Source organism: Labrus bergylta, chromosome 24 (genome assembly GCF_963930695.1).
Source record: "Labrus bergylta chromosome 24, fLabBer1.1, whole genome shotgun sequence".
Taxonomy (NCBI): domain Eukaryota; kingdom Metazoa; phylum Chordata; class Actinopteri; order Labriformes; family Labridae; genus Labrus; species Labrus bergylta.
This window is the reverse complement of record NC_089218.1, coordinates 2,170,116-2,189,446: the sequence shown is the minus strand read 5'-3', so window position 1 is coordinate 2,189,446 and position 19,331 is coordinate 2,170,116. Positions and strand designations below refer to the sequence as shown.

At 44.0% G+C, this 19,331-nt stretch overlaps 4 protein-coding genes across 5 annotated transcripts in view; 2 read left to right on the top strand and 2 right to left on the bottom strand.

The window, feature by feature from the left end:
• Nucleotides 1-981, bottom strand: part of LOC110001119 (diacylglycerol kinase zeta) — a 73,159-nt gene extending 72,178 nt beyond the window's left edge. Inside the window, exons 1-2 of the mRNA XM_029281799.2 lie at nucleotides 478-981; nucleotides 137-267 (exon numbers count right to left, since the gene is read on the bottom strand). Coding sequence (XP_029137632.2) covers nucleotides 137-267; nucleotides 478-591 — 245 coding nt within the window. The 5' untranslated portion in view covers nucleotides 592-981. The remainder of the gene's footprint in view (nucleotides 1-136; nucleotides 268-477) is intronic.
• Nucleotides 982-6,077: 5,096 nt separating this feature from the next.
• Nucleotides 6,078-8,520, top strand: cryaa (crystallin, alpha A). Its single transcript, XM_020656565.3, has 3 exons — nucleotides 6,078-6,445; nucleotides 6,835-6,957; nucleotides 7,756-8,520. The coding sequence occupies exons 1-3, from the start codon at nucleotides 6,248-6,250 to the stop codon at nucleotides 7,963-7,965; spliced, it is 531 nt and encodes a 176-aa protein (XP_020512221.1). The 5' UTR covers nucleotides 6,078-6,247; the 3' UTR covers nucleotides 7,966-8,520.
• A 917-nt stretch (nucleotides 8,521-9,437) lies between these two features.
• On the bottom strand, nucleotides 9,438-13,538 carry hsf2bp (heat shock transcription factor 2 binding protein). The gene is made up of 10 exons (XM_020626278.3): nucleotides 13,404-13,538; nucleotides 12,664-12,763; nucleotides 11,780-11,915; nucleotides 11,466-11,569; nucleotides 11,108-11,257; nucleotides 10,726-10,864; nucleotides 10,499-10,616; nucleotides 10,202-10,305; nucleotides 9,843-10,042; nucleotides 9,438-9,729 (listed from the first exon to the last, which is right to left on the bottom strand). The coding sequence occupies exons 2-10, from the start codon at nucleotides 12,715-12,717 to the stop codon at nucleotides 9,700-9,702; spliced, it is 1,035 nt and encodes a 344-aa protein (XP_020481934.2). The 5' UTR covers nucleotides 12,718-12,763; nucleotides 13,404-13,538; the 3' UTR covers nucleotides 9,438-9,699.
• On the top strand, nucleotides 13,462-18,965 carry LOC110001118 (ankyrin repeat domain-containing protein 10). Of its 2 annotated transcripts, none has more exons than XM_020656554.3 (6): nucleotides 13,462-13,677; nucleotides 15,014-15,166; nucleotides 15,251-15,342; nucleotides 16,836-17,068; nucleotides 17,229-17,303; nucleotides 17,407-18,965. In XM_020656554.3, exons 1-6 carry the CDS (start codon nucleotides 13,462-13,464, stop codon nucleotides 17,796-17,798), a joined length of 1,161 nt encoding a protein of 386 aa, XP_020512210.1. In that variant the 3' UTR covers nucleotides 17,799-18,965. The 2 variants fall into 2 exon arrangements, with proteins under 2 accessions (XP_020512210.1, XP_020512209.1); XM_020656553.3 differs by having other exon boundaries at nucleotides 17,404-18,965.
• The last annotated feature ends 366 nt before the right edge of the window (nucleotides 18,966-19,331 follow it).

Here is a 19,331-nt window from a genome sequence, read left to right as displayed (position 1 = left end):
TTCATCTGACACACAACACCACACACACACTAAAGCCGCCGCGCTGCAGACTTTCCATTCAGGTAAAACAGGTTGGCAGGAAGTGGGACACATTCCAATATGGTTTTTTTCTTCTGCTGGTTGAGAGTGTGACTACCTGTAGGACACCTGCTTCCTGAAGGTCAGCTGGGCAAACTCTGCCTCCATCTGGGACACTGACAGCTGGCCGGCCCCCTCCACCACCTCCACCTCTTCCTCAGCGACCTCCACCTGCTTTTCTTCAACCACCTAACACACATAAAAACATTCAGTTTAAAAAAAGCAAGTTTGAGCTTCAAAATCCTGCACTGGCATGCTTGAAAACACAGCCCCCTAATCTAAAATATTTCACAATAAAGTCATGCATTAGACTTGTTAATGTTTGAGTATGTTTCTAAAAAGATAGCAAAGAGAAAACCTGTCATTTGTGAGCAGGTAGACACCTCCACAATCACCCACCTGACAGCCGCAGCTCTCCGGGGCGCTCTTGCTTCCCTCCCCGGCGAACACGTCCTCCTCCTCGGCCACGTCCTCGAGCGCAGGCCGCTCCACCACCGGAGAGTCTCTCATCATCCCTGCGGTGTCTCGTTTTCTCCGTGTCCCTGCCTTGACGTTCAATAACACCAAAAATACCACAAAATACTTCAGTAGGATCGGCTTCTCCCCGCTGTGTTGCCGAATCAGGCTATTTTTAGAAGTTACTATTTCGGTGCGTATTTGAATGAAGCTCGTCCCATCCTCCGCTTTGCAGCACCGACCCTCTACGGGAGATAAATCCGCAGAGTTTGGTCGTTTTCCCGGGGCAGTGAGGACTCCAGCTCGCGGTGTGTTCAGGTGCTTCTTCCTCGGGCTGTTATTAAAAGTTGTCTCCGGTGGAAAGGTGAGAGGAGTCTCTGCAGCGTCTTCCGTCTACATGTTGCAGGAAACCAGCTCTGATCTCCCCCCTCTCTCTCTCTCTCTTAATCTCTTTATTTTTTTATTTTTTTTTAATCTAATGAATAATTAAACTGCAGCGCTAATAATGGCGAGGAATCAAATACACAGAATGACGCGTCTCATGTGTGATTGGTTTGGGGGTTTTAATTGCAAGGTGTCCTGACGCCGCCCCCCTCTGTCTGATGAAGCAATCAGAGATGACATCACAAACCCGGAAGTCAGCCCACATGAACTAATCTTTACTGTTTAATTGTCTGGGAAAATTGAGCCGCACACTACGTTGCAACTTAACGTTTCAGACTTTGTTTACATTTTTTATTACAGATAACAAACTGAAACTCCTGACAGAACGGACAGGTAGCTCCACCTTTACTCCCAAAAGCATAGAAGGGGGTGGGTGGGGTTTTTGTCCCAGCTGTAAACACCAGAGGGCGTATTCACAAAGCTTCCTAATCACAAATAGTGCCAATTCATAACAAACGTTATCTCTATGGACACTTTACAAAACGAGCGGGTAACAGATCTTACTCTTTGTTATGTTACAAATGTTTGTAATTCATGCACTCACCAGCAGAGGCTTCCCGCCGCCTGAAAATCTCCGGTAGACGGCGGCTGATATCCTCCTAACTTGTCCGTTCACACATGCACCTCGCAGCGGTAGACGATCCCTGGGAGTGTGTGTGTTTGGACGTGTGTGTGTGTGTCTCAGGAGGCAGGAGATGACAAAAAAAAGGCACATTTTGCTTTTAAATCAACGTTATACGTGTAGTTAGTTTTGAATGGGTGTGTATGTGACTTCCTGTGCTTCTGCAGCCAGCCTCTAGTGGACACTCGAGGAACTGCAGGTCTTTTTACACTTCAGCATCGGCTTCAGGTTGATGCTTGGGAACAGCATGCCATGAAGTAGCCACATTGAGTCGAGGGCAACAGCCTCTGTAGACGGGGCACATTGATATAATAATCGTCACCTTGATGGTTAAAAACGTGTTTTACATCATTTATTGCACAGATTTATTTGGCTTATTTCTAATTCTTTGTGAGGTATTAGGTTCTCCGTTTTCAGGACCTCATGAATGATTTTAAGGGAAACTTTCAGCAGAACATGAAGCACATAAGTCACAGTGTTAGATATCATAAAACATCTTATATAAAGACAGGTCTCTCCCTTTAGCAGCACAAATATCTCTTATGTCTCAGGCACATGTGCAGGTGTGATCCAACATTACATCCTCTCTCACAGGAGACACGCAGAGCTCCATTTTTACCTCCTGTCTGATGTTTTCTACCACGCAGATTCTTCTATCAGACGGCATGTTCAGGATGTATCAGACCACCAGAGATCCACCTACAGCTTTCCTCTCCAAGGCCGCTGGGTCTGAATCAAACGACAGAGACACTGGAGAGAACGACTGAAGTGTAAAAAAACACCTAACGCTGGTTCAAGGCTGAGTGTTCAGGACGGATTCAGGTGCATGGAAATCTAAACCTGCAGAACTCAGAGTGTGAAAAACAACATTTTTCTTTAAAGAGTGCCTCTCTCTGAGCCTTGTTAGTTCTCTAATTATAGAACAACAATGACAACAAGGAAGTTTCTCCTTATCTGTAAAACCTTTACTAACATATCTCTTCACAAGATGCTCCACGGTCCTCATTTTCACACAGACGCCGGCCGCTCTTCTGATAGAACCATACACTAAAATAAATAACAACTTTATTCTCTTAAATTTACGACTTTAATCACAAAATCTGGAAAATATGTTTTCCCCCCTTGTGGGCCTTAAAGTGCTTGGTAAATTTGAACCTAAAGTGTTGTAAAAAATGGGCTGCAAGGTGCTGCAGTGGTTAGTGCTGTGGCCTCACAGCGAGGAGGTTCCTGGTTTGAATCCCCGTCTGACAGGAGCCTCTCTGTGTGGAGTTCTCTCCGTGCATGTGTGGGTTCTCTCCTGCTTCCTCCCACAGTCCAAAGACATGCTCGTTAGGTTCACTGGTAACTCTAAATTGTAGGTGTGAATGTGAGTGTGTCTGTCTCTACATGTGATTGACTGGTGAACAGTCCAGGGTGTAACACCGCCTCTGACTCAATGACAGCTGGGATCATCTCCAGCCCTCCCGTGACCCCGATCGTGAAAAGCAGTAAAGATAATGGATGGATGTTGCAAAAATAAATAACACGTCCCACCTTTAAGATGATGAGGGTGATATGACATCAGTCCAGCAGAGGGCAGCAGAGGTAACGTCTCTGGTATGATCTGACTGAGGAGAGAAAGTCTGAAAGAGAACAAAAGTTTAACATATCTATCATCATTTTTTTAAAGATACATGTTATAAAATAATCTCTTTATATTCATGCACGTCTCTGATGATCTGAATCTTCTTCTTGACCGCAGGAGAAGCTCGAGAAAAAAAGACAAACCTGTTGTTCCATCTCAAAGGATCTAAAAAAAAAACAAGTAACTGGCTCACACTCGTAGAGAAACTCATCATCAAACGGAAAAGACTGTTTCTTCATTCTCTACTTTGCTCTATGAAATGAGACCTGCTTCTTCTGTGCAGGAAATAAGAGTTTATGTTGTTATTGACATGGGCGTGTCCAATCTGGAGCAGTCCTCCTGAAATGCAGGATGTGAAAACAGCTAATCTGGCATACATTATTTGCTGTCTTTTCTATGCAACGTGAATGCTTTTGTTGAGGTCTCTACATATTTGTTTTCCCCTCTGAGACACTTCTAATCGGCCCTGTGTTTGAAATGTGCTATAACACAAACTTCTCTCGTTGTCTGCGAGCCAAATGACCCCTCGAGGACATTGAAGCTGCCGCGTTACGAGTGTTGTTTCAAGAGAAAGAAATGAAGAGAGCCTTTTGGAAAACCTACACTGGGATACGCCAAAGCTGCTCCCTTTAAAGAGCAGAAATCAGTGAATGAATTTGAGCATGCCCGACCCGCCAGGTTGTCGACAAAAACAGCTTTTCAGAGCTGTGGACACACCGAGTGCCCAGGCATTATCCGTCCCATTGATAAAAACCCAGAATGCTGACTCGGCTGAACCGCGGCCAGTCCAACGGCATCTACGTCCGGTCTGGAGCATCCAGCGACCCCAAACCCCAACAACCTCCCCAACCTGCCCCTAAATCAGCCTCAGTCCCGGCCCAGTTGCTCTTGGCCTGCGGGAGCATGGAGCAGCTAAGCCCCTGTGCTGGAGCGCCAAAGCCCTGCGGGATTAGACTAATGCAGGCGGCGGGAAGCCACTGCTGGTGTAACAACAGGCCTGGGAATCCATCCTCAACTTTGCATTACAATTCACGCTTACATGTCCTGTAGCATTGGATCAAACTAGGTTTTACATGGTCCAAAAACTTTTCTAAGGAATGAAAATGAAGAAAGTGCAAAGCAGACCAACTCAAGGTTTGAATATTTAAGCACCAATCACAACGAGCTAATAAATGCTTCAAACAAAGACGAAGAGAGGGAAGCATGAGGCCCACCCTAAGTCTGCATACTCTTGGTTTTTGAGGTGCAACTCATGAACAATAAAACTTTCTAACATCCAGAGGGAGGATGAGTCTGGGTGAAAAATAAACCCGATTGAGAAATTCTTCTCATCTGATTTATTCCCGCAGTAAACATTTTCCACAGTTTACGGTCTCAATCTCTAGTTTAGCTGTCTTCTTTAACACAGCTGGATGTTCACTTATCTAAATAATTATGGTCCCCTTTTGAGTCAAGAGGGGGAGGAGTTAGGGCGGGGCTACATGTGATTGACAGGTCGCCATCACATTGACCAGAAAAATATGCTATAACGCAAACTGAGAGATCTGCTTTTCCTTTTTCCAGCTAAGTGCTTTTGTTAGCCATAATTTGCGTTTTCTTCCAGGGAGAAAAGTGCTGGCTGTGCGTTCAGGAGCGCTTGCGTGAAGTGTTTCTGCGCTGACATGCAAAGTGCTGCATGACCGTCCTGTCTCTATGACAACAGTCTGTTGACAACGACCGCCGTATGACCGACACTGCTCCGTTACTTTTTACTGCATGTTTGGAAAAGTTTCTGAAAAGTTGAAAGATTTTAAACTTGAGTGCTCGGAGCGGCCGCCTCCTACTGGGAGCGCTCTGGACTTGGACGAATCTGCATCGATGCAGGGACAGAATAATCAACTGTTGCGTTCTGACGTTGTTTGTCGATTTTTCCTGCTGTGTTTGCAGCTTTAAAATCTATTTATGTTGGTTGATAATGTGCTTTACAAATAATAAACTATCGTCAGGTCTTTACCTTCCTCTCCCATCCATCTTCCAATTAACAAGACGACCACAATTACATCCCCCCCAAGCTACCGCCTCCCTTCCAGCGTCGACCAATCAGCGATCACCTGCACCCTGTCACCTGACGGTCTGCTCACTCTGCGGGGCCCACGTCCTTTTCTCTACAAGAAGCTCTGAGGAGATGTTTATGTTTCAGTCAGTCGTTTACTCTGAGGACGTGACCATATTTGGACAAGAGGGTGGAGCTGGAGGTCTTGTCCATATATGGTCACTTCCTCTTGATATCAAACAGGTAACAATAACGTTGATACTTTAAAATTCTGGTACAGTGACGACCCTACCTCGTATTAGCTCGCTTTAATCGTGTTGTTTCCATCTAAAAAAGTATAAAACAGATGTTATATGCAGAATAAAAACATATTTTCTCTGTGTTGGTGGTTGTTGCTCCGTTGACCCAGGCAGCATTGTGTTTCTACAATCTTGTTCAACCACACGGGCAGAACAATACAGCAGCATTGTGTCACTGACAGAATAGACGTTTGTGTTTCTGTTTGATGCTCTATCACTCAGGTAAAATATGACTTTAGTTTGCTTCCTGACCTCATTGTCTGCGTCCTGCCCTCCTCCTCTTCCTCCCTCCTCTTCGGCCTGCAGGGTTTGTTTTGGCAGCCAGGGGTGTCTGGTCTGTGGGTGGCACAGGGTCTGGACCCAGCGGTGCCCCCCCCCCCCCCCCATCCCTCTCTCTCTCCTCTCCATCCTCAGGCCTGATTATGCTGACGGGGCCCAACCCACCATGAGATAATGCCATTCCAGAGGGATCCTGGCTAAAGCCCCTCTTTCTGGCTCTCAGGTATAAAAAGAGGAGGCGGCCGTGGAGCAGAGGACGAAGCACTCTGCAAACTCTTCTTCTCTTGTTGCTTTTCATCGACACTCTGTTCTCTCTTCCCGCCTCACTTCTTCCTCCCTTCGTTCCCTTTCCTGGACTCTGAGCTGAGCTGCTACATCTTCACCTGAGCTTCACCACACTGTCTAAAGTCACTATGGATATTGCCATCCAGCACCCCTGGTTCAGACGCGCCCTGGGCTCCGTCTACCCCGCTCGACTCTTTGACCAGTTTTTCGGGGAAGGCATGTTCGACTACGACCTCTACCCCTACGCCGCCACCACCATCAGCCCCCACTACAGACATACGCTGTTTCGCAGCTTTTTGGACTCTTCCAACTCCGGCATCTCAGAGGTAAAGAGAGCAGCATCAGAACTCAAAAACTCATGAATTCAGGAGAAAGATTGAGACAAAGTTGGTTAAATTATCATGTAGTGGGAAAGTAGAAATTAAGGAGGAGGGAGGTTGTTTTCATCTACACGCTAACAAGTTTTTGAGGTTTAAAACACCAGAATTGATGCTTAGTTCGACAGGAGAGTGTGATTTGAAATTTTACAAGTTTCTCTGTTCACATATCGTCATTTTGTTTGAATGTTTCCAGAAACAGCCTCGAGTTTACATCAAAAAATAACTTAAACTGCTTTAAAGTGAAGAATTTTCTAAACGTTTTTAGATGTTTACGCTCTTGAATGAATCAAAGTTTTTGGCCGCATTAACGTTGTCATCGTTTGTTTTCCCCTCAGGTGAGGTCCGACAGGGAAAAGTTCACAGTTTACCTGGACGTCAAGCACTTCTCCCCTGACGAGCTCTGCGTGAAGATCACCGACGACTACGTGGAGATCCAGGGCAAGCACGGAGAACGACAGGTAGTGTTCTGCATCCCGCAGATGTGCAATCCACAAAGTGCTTCACGGTAGAAAAACTGATATGAAACACCAGAATTAGGGGGAGGAAAACAGGTGATAGAGGATCATCTGTTGACAAACTGTTTTGGAGTAGTGTCAGTGTTTAGTTTCGTTTGCAGGCCCTCCTCGTGTATGACTTATCATCAGTCCATTCAAAAACATATAAAGTTTGCAGGGGCCTCAAAAAACATACAATGATGCAATGAGGATCTTGATAAGAAGACCTCAGAGGTGAAGCGTCAGGGGAATATTTGTGGCTGCAGGGGGAATCTCTAGACTCAAGTCAAAGAGGGGGAGGAGCTAGGGCGGGGCGACCTGTGAATGACAAGTCCTTTACATGGCGACCTGTTAATGTTGTTTTTTAGCATTTGGTTGAACTAAAAGTTACTCTGAGGAAATGTTTGAGCTTCTTTCTTAGCTCAGTTAATTTAGTTTGAAGCTTGTTTTTCCTTAGACAAAATTAGCACCCCAGCTCATATCATGAACGTGAATTATGGATGCAAATGAATAACCAAGCCAGCACTAACATGAGCCAACAACAAAGCCTTATGCATCGCCCATACCCCCACCCTCCCGTCCAAGTGTTTCCAGCTCTCGCCCTAAAAAAACAACACAGTGATGACAAAACAAAAAGATGTAAAGGAACATAAACGGGTGTCTACGCCTCCTTCTTATATGATAAAAAGAGAATGTACTTTTGGGAGTATATTATCATTAAGTCTTCACCTGACTCTGCCATCCTCTCGCTGTTTTTCCCAGGACGACCACGGATACATCTCCCGCGAGTTCCACCGTCGCTACCGCCTCCCCTCCAGCGTCGACCAGTCAGCGATCACCTGCACCCTGACAGCTGACGGTCTGCTCACCCTGTGGGGCCCAAAGCTCGGCGGCGGGAACGAATCCAGCCGCAGCGAGCGCAACATCCCCGTCACCCGCGACGACAAGCCCAACGCCGCTGTCTCCTCCTAGAAACCGAGCGGTGGCGATGCTGCATCGACTTGGACGGACGACCGCAGAGTCTCCGTCTTACAACCTTTGGGCTTTTTCTTCTCACTTTCCCTTCGAGGATTTCTGTGTCCTCCCCACTTTCTCCTCCGTAGATTCTTCTTAGCACAAAGTATTATTAGTATCATTGTTTGGAGCTTAGCACAAATCTCCCCCATGAGGATGGTGAAGTGAGGGGCGGCTGGAGTTTTCTAAGAGAAACCCCACAGACGGATGAGACGTTCACTGCTGGTTGTTGGTGGTCTTCGTCAGAGCGAGCCCTCTGACAGGTACAGGTGGGTGGGGTTAAGCCTGGAGGTAAATGTCACTCGTGTCTTGTCCCAGATTTTCCATCAGTGAAGTCCTCCGAGGCCCCATGGCTGCTTCCATTCTTGTGCTCTCCTCTCTCGTCTTAAATATCTCCTGTTCTGTAGCGTAGGCCTTGTTTAATGGATACCTGCTCATAACTGAGAAGTCCATACTAAAGAAACAGATAATAAAGCTGTACAATTAACAAAAAGGAAACTTGTGTGGATTTATTCTTGTACTCTTCTTCAGGTTTCAAATGCAACTCTAGTGCAGTCAAAGACTTTGACATCCACATGGAGTGTCTTTTGTTGTGTAGCAATCACAGACATGCAGATTATTAGTTCATGGAGGTTAAGGTGTGAACAAAATGGGTTAACTCCCCTTAAAAGTTCTTGAATTTGTGCTATTTAAGCAGCAAATTCCTCAGCTTGAAAAATGTAAACAGACAGGAACGTGCCAAAAAAAACTGCAGTTCCATGAATCGCCACTTGAGGGCTGGCACCAAAAGCGAGTCAGTACCCATAGAGCTCCATGTTTAAAATGCCAAACTTTACAGGTAAAGAACCTACAGCTTCAAATAATATGTTTTGTTTCCAGATGTATAATACCCCATTTCTGACAACTGTATCAAGGTGAAATTTTATTATGAACTCACCTGTTATGAAATCATCCAAAGGCCTTTGCATAATTTTGGGAGGGAACATGTTTACTGGCAGGTTTGTGCTGCTAGGTCTCCTCAAGTCATCATCGTTATGAATTCACCTCTTGTTTGTCCACATGCAGATGATAGTCTATCCACTAGAGTTTGCCCTGAGAACTTCACACCATGGGGATTTTTTTCTGTCTGCGTTCACACCGCCGTGGTACCTACTCTGAAGCAGGAGCGAAAAAAGGTTCCTCTTAATGAGGTTCTAGGAACTAAAAGAGTTCATCGTCGTTCCTGCGGAGTGGAATCAGTAAAAAAGGATTGCAACAGTTTCTAGAACTATCAAGAAATTCCTGCAGTCCGAAAACGCCGGGACGTATTACTGCATCGTTTAAATTCTATAGAAGCCTTTTTAAGTGTGAACCAGAATGAAGAGTTTAGTGAGTGAATGTGATGGATCGCTGATAACGCATACAGTTTATAAAACACGAAGATAGCGCCCTGAAAGTGTGAAAACATGAACTTTAATATGTCTCGTATTCACGGGTGATATCATATAAACATTAAGTGTGCAATTAAGGAACAATTTTTAGAACAATTCTTTGAACAGTGCAAGTAAACAAAAAGAGAAAATGTACAGGTTAAACTGTCGATGAAAACGTGGGAATCTCCTTTATGTCCCTGTTCAACACATGGCGTGCAAAAAACAGCACAAATACTGAAGTCATGAACAGAAGTGAACTACTGAAGACACATAATCCACATCAGAGGCTGCTCTGTTTAGATCTCCGACCCTGAAAATAGACAATGACTCTTCATTTCATTTCTAAAGGACTTCACAGTCTACTGTTTTCACTTACACTTTTAGAGAACCACAAGAGTTAACCCCCTGCTTTGAAGGTGTTACCTGTGTGAGGGTCTGCAGGTCCTCCAGAGTCTGCTGGGCAGTCACTCTCAGACTGGGCTGCTTGCTGGAGGTGAGCCCGCTGACCCGAGCCTGGAGTTCAGGATCCAGCAGAGACGAGCCCAGCAGGAGCAGCACCTCCTCCTCCAACAACACAGACTGCAGGAGACGCAGCGAGTGCAGACACACCTCCCAGTCTCCATCTGTCGCGCACACAGATCAGAGGCTCACATCACATTTCAAACATCATGATCACAAGGTGTTAGACCTGGAGGAGAAACTCAGTCTGTTGTCTTGCTGCAGGTTTGTTAGGAGTTAAAATACAGAGTTATTCTGAATGACACTCCCTATATTCTTCTTACCGTCCAGCAGGGTCCAGATAAGAGGCAGCAGTCCGGGGTTCTCACTGATGTACTTCAGTCCTTTAATACTGATGCTGACGTTATACAGAGCCATCAGCATCAACCTGTAGACGAACAGGTAGTTAATAAAAATCCTGTAAACTACCTCCACGAGCAGAAACAAGACATGCCGTTGATCAGATGTGGGCGGAAGAACAGCACTGACACCTACTGCCCACATCTGATCACCAACATGTCTGACTGGAAATTTAAAAACAAAGGGAGGATATTGTTGGCGCTGCATGGTGTTCAACGCACACTTTGAGTTTGGGGAAGACTCCCGATTTCATCAGCTCCAGAAGTTTCATCAGAGTGTCCAACAGCACGTGAGCCGAGCTGGACAGAAAGTCCCGCCCACAAGGTACTGCTGCGATATCTGAGTGACAGGGTATAAAGAAGAAAAAAAAGAGGGTTGTGGGAGGATTCCTGGTCAGACACATCCACATCCACATCCGTGTGCTGCTAAATTGAAGCTGTGAACTTACTGGTGATGGTTCCAGCTACAGCCAGAACGAACTGGTGCTCCTGGGAGTTGTGGTCCTCAGCTTTCACCTCCTCGTCCAGAGACCTGACGAAGCTCTCCAGAGTCTGAGCAGCGACCAGCAGGAAGGACTGCAGCTTCCCCTGAACCATCACAAACACACTTTAGATAACACACCTTCATGAACAACACCTCAGAGATACGGGGTTGCTGCACACTCCATCAAATTTAAGACTTTTTTACAGTGAGATGTGTAGAGAGTGAGATGATAAAGGTATCTTACTATCTGATCAGACATTAAGGAAACATGCTATGTTGAAGTGCTGGCTTCTCTGACAACAATGCAGCAGCCAGTATGTCCTCCTTCTAACTAAGTGACGACTCACGTCAGCGAGCCAGTGTGTGACCGTCTGCTCGCTGGAGGAGCAGCTCCACAGCAGACTGCAGGATGCAGATCCCAGACTGGAGCAGAAGTCGGCCTGCTGCTGCAGCTCTGCTCCGCTCTGCCACAGCTGCTCCCGCAACAACAGCTTCTCCTTAACACACACACACACACACACACACACACACACACACGTAAAGGGTTAACACAACTCAAACTTTGAGATATAACAAAATTAAGGATGGTGTCCAGACTTAACAACAACGCTGAGTATTGCAAAGACTTCCCAGAGGTTAATTTCTCTCTAAGTGAGGATAATTTAGAGTTAATCTAAATTCATGATGTCGCTCGCTGCTCCGCACCTCTCTCTCTTTCTGACACTCTGTCTGCACTGCATCGAGTCGGGACTGCAGGTGAAGACACTCCTGTCTCAGCTGCTCCTGTTCTTGAGTAAACTGCTCCTTCACTAAACACACACAAAAAGTCAGAACTGATATCAGGAGGACCCCTACTGGTGAGAAAGAAGTGAAAACTGCTTCTGGTTTTTAACTGTATGTGCACACAATTTGTGGATTTGGGTTTAAATACGCCTTCATTAAAGTCACACACATATTAGCTAACAAGGTTCCCCCTTGTATTTTCTGCCTCACAGGTGTCATCTTAGTGTAAGCGTTACCTGTGTGAGCTGCTCGAGCTTTGTGCAGCATCTCCATCAGGTCTCTGTTCAGCACTCGGGGCAGGAACTCTCTGAGCTGCATCACTTCCGTGGTCAACTTGTCCAAATCGCTTTTCCTCACTCGCACAAAACTGTCCTGCGTTTGGAAAAAGATTACAGATATCAAAATATTAAGAGTCCCTAACAACCGTCTACTTATCTACAAACAACGAGTTTATGAGATGAACAGACATAAAAGTCTACAATTCATTAGGCAGGGGGAGAAAAACTAAAAAAAGTGCTTTTACCTTTTCTCCTTTGGGGAATCACACTCCACAGTGTTTAGAAATTCATTGGTCAATTGAAGAAGGAATTTTCAATTTGGTATGATTTTAACGCACCCTCTGGATGAAGCAGCGAGGACTGACCATCCACTACGGTTTGACTGGGACTGTCCCGTCTTAAAGCTGTGTCCCGAATCCCAGCAGATTTCTATAAACACTACTATGCCCTGGTTTTGAATAGTCCCTATCCCAGTGTCCCAGTTTGAAAGTATGGTGACCCTAACTTGTCTTTTTGCTGATTTTGTCCTGTGCATGTGTAAGAAGTGTTTTTTAACAACAACAAAAATCTATTGATGCTTTATATTCAACTGTCAAATGTATCTTTAGTGTGGGAAATGAACTCTAAGGTGGTTTAGGCAGTGTGAACTTCATCACTTTGTCTGTCACCAACTCCCCAGATTTAAAGCAGCATCATCTATTATGTTGATGGTCTTACATTTGATGGTCATACAGATACATCAGTATTCACTTTTGACCATTTCATAGCCAGTTAAATAATCCTCACAGCAGCTTCAAGGTGTGTTTCTTCAGAGCTGAGTTTACCTGTGTCATTAGATTTACCTGAGCTCCTTGGAGACCAAGAACCAGTGATTTCCCACCTAAAGATGACGCCATCTTGTGGTAGTTGTGTCAACTGCGTAGCTTTCTGCTTCTTTTATTTCTAGTTTTCCTGCAGGAATTAACATAAATACATCATTAATTAATTAAGTAAGCAACGTGGCCTTCATGTTAGGCAATGCTAGCATGCTTACATATTACCATAAAAAACATAAAAGGGGGGGGGGGGTGAAAATCTAAAGTTAACAGATTTTAAATAATAAAATATAAGTAGATACACATTCTTCCTTACTTGTGAGAAAATATCACTTAGATTTTATGGGAGAGAAGGAGAAAAAGTTGTTTTTTTCGGCCAAAATCTTCTAAATAAACGACTAAAAATGCCCCGCTGTTTTAATCAACCTCTGGTGTTATGTCGAGATTTGCTACCTTGTTAATATGTGCAACCAGAGACTCCACTTTTAAACAACACTACTCGCTGCTTTTTTACCGTAAGTAAACAGGGCGCATATTTCGATACTAAACCCTTAATTTAACATTTTGGATGAATAACTTTTCGACAGACGAGAAGCCACAATAAAGTAATATTTCTTGTAGGCTACTGCGCGGAGCATGCGCAGAGCTGCATAGGCGCACATCTCGATGGGTAGCACTATTCGACATAACACCCTTGAATCCAGCCCGGGTTTTCAGTGTCTCCAGCCGGGCAGAGCAGCTTATCTCCTCTTCCTTTGTGTTTAAACCTTTTTCAGGCGACTCTCTGCAACCTGGAGACACCGGGAGAAACACGCTCCTGCTGTCATGAGTTCACTAATGTCGGCGGGACCGGAACCGGACTTCTCCACCTGTAATGATGAGGTGTTTGGGAACAGGTTTCCCGTCCACCGAGCCTGCCGGGATGGAGATGTTGGAGTTCTGGTGTCACTCTCGCAGCAGCTCTCGAACCAGGTTCATCTGACTGCTGAGGACTCCAGCTACGGATGGACCCCTTTGCACTGGGCTGCACACTATGGACAGGTAAGGATTAGTAAAAACTACAAACTAGATTAAGAGATTTAGCTGCACAGATCGTCTCTTACTTACAAACTCTTACTTTGAAATGCACAACCTACAGTACAGATCTTAATTTACAGTAACTTAAATCACAGCTTCGCAAATTGTTCTCCTCAAGTTCCTCAGACAGGAAACGACAAATGAAAGTAAATTAAATCGAAAAGGGTGAAGATTTAATGTAATTTTTTTGTGTTTGTAAAGTCTAACGCTTTTTTTTTTTTTTTTTTTAATGCGGTGAAGCTGCTCCGATACAGTTTCATCTGTTTTTAAATGTACAATAAAGTTGTGTTAGTTAAAAAAAAAAAAAAAAAAAGATACAGTAGCCGGTTGACGCTTTTTCATTGGCTCACGGGGAGCCAATGGCTTTCTAGGCGCCAAACGGCTACTTATAAATAGGAAGTAAAAAATATTTTCCGGAAAAAAAAAAAAAACAGTTTTTTTTTAATAAATTATGAATGTTTTAAAAATAAAAAAAACAAAAATAACATACAAATCACTGAAACAAAAGGTTTTTTTCTTCTTTATTTATAATTCATTTAAAAAATGTTTAGAGGAAACAGTGCAAACATACAATCAAATATATATTTATTTACATACGTTTATTATTTTATTTTACTTCATCTTTTTAATTAAGTTGATTAAAATAATAATTAATAATAATAATAATAAAAATAATTTAAAAAAATATTAAATACATTTTAGAGCGTCTAAAAAATGTAGTAAATGTGTAATATAAGAACACATTTTGTTTACTATTACATTGATTTATTTTACTTTAATTTTATAAGTTATTGAAACAGCATTAATTTAAAAACAAAAACATTTTAGAGTGTTTTACAAATGTATTTAAGATTTATTTGTTGACATCTAATTTTTTCTTTATTTTTAAACCATATATTTAGCAGAAATTAAATAAATAAAAGGTTTTTCCTATTAAAATCAAAAAATCGTTTGTTATTTTTGGCTATAACGACATTATAATAATGACATTAATGGTAAATACATTCCTAATAATATAATAAATGGTTTATATTTATGATATGTTTCTGTAATGCTTTCAATACTTTTTGCCTTTACTCTTCTTCCTCTGTCACTGTAAATAAATGTGACTACATGTAACAAAGCTCTATTCATATTCAAATAAGGGAAATGTCTTACACTAAAAGTCAATCTGTGCTCTGCAGGAGGCTCCTGTCAGCTTTTATTAACAAGAGCCCCTCCATTGTGTGCTGATTCACTTCACTCAGACGTTTTCCTTTGTCCTTTTAATGACCTGTTTGCCGTGATTGTGTGCACACAGTTGGAGTGTGTGGTGCGCCTGGTGCAGATGGGCTGTGAGGTGAACACGGTGACCAGCCGCTTCAACCAGACTCCGACACACACGGCGGCGTTTGGAGGACACCCTCAGTGCGTCGTGTGGCTCACTCAGGCTGGAGCTGACGTCAACAGGCAGGTCGGTCAGTCAGACAAAAATTTGAGTTGTGTTTGAATTCGCCTCTTTTTTTATCGTTATAACTTTTTTTTTATTACGTTTTAGGATTTTGTCGGTGAGGCTCCAGTCCACAAGGCGGCTCGTTCCGGCAGCTTGGAGTGTATCCAGGTCCTGTTGATAGCAGGTGCTAAACCACAGTGAGTATCCAGCAGTGTGATCTTTGTGAGTGTGAAGCACAGCAGCAGCTACACATCACCCAGAGTTAGAAGTCATTTGTTAAAGCGTTTGATTTGGACTTCAGCTGCTTCATCGTTTTCTTCCAAATCCACCAGACTCCAGTCACAAAGTGGTTATTTCACCTTGCAGAACATGGAAGTTGTTTGTCGTCAACTTTTTTGATTGATACGTTTTTTGTGTTGTTGTGAGACTTGGTTAGTTCTGGTGAAAAACAACATGTTTGTGACAAACAATATGAAGTCCAAATCTCAGGGTCTTGTTCAGGAGCGAGGCTGAAATGGAGCGCGAGTTGAACAGACAGATTAGTGCAGCGTCTGTGGTATCGCAGGCGTTGTACCGGAACGTCGTGGTGAAGAGGAAGCAAATTAAAAACGTTTCATTCCTTGAAGTCATTTAGCCCCTCAGTACTTTTAAAAAATGCAAATTCAGTGTCAGTGACGGCAGCAGCAGGGTGTCTGACTTTTCAGCCTTGGGGTGAGACAATGAAGAGGGCGTAGAAACTTGTAGCACCTGTTACTTTTAATTTGACACTTTTGTGTGTGAACATACAGTATGTTAGAGTTTGAACTCACATGTTAGAGTTGCTTTTGGACCATGTGGAGCTTCCTCTCCACGTGCTGCTAGATAAAAACTGTCTGTACATTCTGACATTTGCGGAGGCGCAGCCCGTACAGTTACAAGTTCAGCTTCATGTTTCCACAGACGGAGGTATTTTTTGGAGTAATTAACTTCAATGCAAAGACGGCAGCGATGATGATTGTCGTGTTTAGACCTGTGTGCAGAGCCACAACTGACGGTTTTTATGATACTGTACAAACAACGTCTACGGACACGCCCAGAGGAGTCACTGTAGCTGCATGATTGTTTATCTGCAGTGGAGGTAAAGAAGGTGAGGAGCAAGGAGCAAGTGAGGAGACGAGTACAAACAAAGAGCTAGGATTATCCAGCCAACATTTCAGGGAACAAGACTTTTCCTTAAAGCGACAGTCTGTAACATTTCCACCTTAAGACAGTTGTTTCAAAGACGATGTAGGAGAACAATAACTGTGATCAGGGAGAACAGCTTCTCCTTCATGTCCACAGAGCGCCACAGTCGCCAAATTATAGCGCAATGTAAGTTTGGCAGCGGGCTAAGGTACGTCCTTACGGTGTTATGACGAGAATAGCAACCCTGCAGAGAATTCCATGCACCTCCCAGGACAATTCAAATATGTCACAATTTCTACACTGCCGTGATTTGCATCCACCCTTAAATTTCCTCGACGAACACTTCAAAGTTCCTGTTTTTTAATCATGTTTGCATCTTTCAGTAATAAAAGTTTGAAATGATAAATCATGAAAATATTGAAACACTGTTAAAATAATAAAATGCCTTCTAACCTGGGAGCTTGACGTCGGGGCTGAATGAAGGAGCGAGATGTGAAACATGAATCTGTTTTTTCTTCTTCTTCAGTTTAAAGAACGCCAGCGGTCAGACGGCGGCAGACCTCGCTCTCGCTCAAGGCTTCCAGGAAGGCTTCCTCCTCCTTTCCAAAACCCAGAAGCACCTGCAGCAGCTCGGCGGAGTCCACTTGAACGGCGAGCAGAACGGAAACGGCGCCCACTTTGGTCAGGAGCTGCTGAGCAGGAAGAGACTTTTGAATGCTGCAGAGAGTGGACACATGAAGAGAGCGAGGAGAGCTGACAGTAAGACATCAGAAGAAAATGATTAGACCCTGTTCTCAGCTTTATTCTCCACATTTTGACTTTACTCTCGGACACAAAGTTGATTTATTGATTCAATCTTTTTACCTAATGATGCAATGTCGGTGCATCCTTCTTAACACTCCTCTGTCTCCTGCTGCAGACATGTTGCTGCAGAACGGAGGAGGAGACGAGCTGGAGAGCATGAACACGGAGTCTGCAGAGGAGATGAACTCAGGTCAGGACCGTTTGTTTTAATTCCTTAGTGTTCATAAAATAAAATATGTTTTTATTTGAATGTTGTAAATTCACTCTGAAACGTTTGTTGTTTAAAAAAGAAGAAGAAGAAGAGGAGGACACCAAAGCCTTCACAAACGGCCATCACCACACGCTGCCTTATGACCAGGACACCTCCAATCCAGCAGTAACTCCCTCCCACGCAACCCCTCCACCAGCCAATCAGCACGCAGCACCGCCGTCTCAGCGCTCTTTTTCAGACATGTGTGGCTCCCTCCATCTCACCGGCAGCCCAAGCAGCTGTGTGTCCCACCGCCAGGCGTGGTGGGGGCCCCTGGGGGGATCGGAGGACCTGCATTACGGACACTACCACGGCTTCGGGGACACGGCGGAGGAGCTAAACAGCAGCCGACTCGACCACAACAGCAGCCTGCAGGCGGAGCAGAGGTACAAGCAGGCGGTGACCAGCAGCATCCAGCTCTACCACGGGTCGTAAACACAGAGTCAGGGATTTATCTCTGATGTGGTTAACGTGCTGCCAAGCCCAGAGTCACTACCGCATCAATCCAGAAATCATCCATACGCCTGATCAGGGTCGTCACCATTCCAGATTTTTAAACTTTAATACGGTTATCGTAAAAATCAAACAATATTTAAAACCTGTTTTGATACTTTGACAACAACAAACGTCCTAGACACCCAATAATGTATATTTATAAAGAAGACTTGAAACTACGGATTGGGACCAAAAACTTGTTAGGAAAATGTTTACTGAGGGAATAAAATTTACTGACAAGCAGGGACATAACGTCTTTGCAAAAGGAAATGTCTCACTCTGGTGGCCGTTTTAAGGAGAACAGGTTTAAGTGCAGCTACTTCCCTTTTAAAAACACAATCCTTCCGTTTTTAGATTTGTCCCTAATCCTTTGCCTTAGAGGATGCAGTATTCTGGATTTAGACGGAAGAAAAGGTCATATATGAGACTCTTTATTCTTTGGGCTGCTGGCTGGCTGGTAATATAAAAAGCTGACATGCTGCGTGTGTGTATATTAGTGTTGTAGTCAAGACCACACCAACTGAGACCAAGACATACCCGAGACCAGAGTGCTCCGAGACCGAGCCAAGACCAAGACCATAATCAATGAATGGGTTGCGTTCTTAACCGGGGGATGCTTTTGATTCTGAGACGAGACCTTCAAAAAGACCGATTCCGAGTACTACAACACTAGTTTACAGTATATATAGTGTGTGTGTGTGTGTGCTGTTGTAGAGGTGTGTGTGTTCTCCGTCCTTCATAGAAGAGGAAAAACTTCACTTGCATTAAAAGAACCTCTTCAGCCTCGATCTACCAAAGGGAACATGTCATTGAGTCTGTTTTTACATCATTTGTTATTTATGTTTTTTAGAGCAGATGATTGTCGTTCCTCGGCGCTCCGCTCTTATTCGATAACGTCGGGGTATTTTTAGGATGATTGTAATAAAAGAAGCGCGTGCAGCAGACGTGCTCTCTCTCTCTCTCTCTTTGTAAACATCTGCGTGCGAGTCGGGCCCGTGTGCCAAACACAGCGAGCATGCTGCTGCTTCTGACGACTGTTTTTATACCTGTTCCCATGTTTGCATCTTTTTCTATTAAAACTTGTTTTGCAGTTTCATAAAAAAAAAAAGCAACAGACTGATGTGTGTTTTCTTTTACGTGTTTCTTGTTTTACACTTTATATTTAAAATGAATATATTTTACTTAGCTGCTCTGCCTTTGGGTTAATTGAGGATAAGCCAATCTCACACACAAAGGCCTGAAATACACACACATGCACAAACAGGACGTGAGGTCATGCATTGATGGAGAGATCAGGAGCGAGTGTAGACCTGGGTGAGGGAGTTTGTCCGTTCTGTAAGCGAGCAAAAAGCTAAAGAGCCAGCTCAGTTTCATGAACACCTACGGACTTATTGATGATGATGATGAGGAGGAGGAGGATATCTAGGATGGCTTTGATGCTGATAAGAACTCTCAAGAACAGCTGCCGTCCTC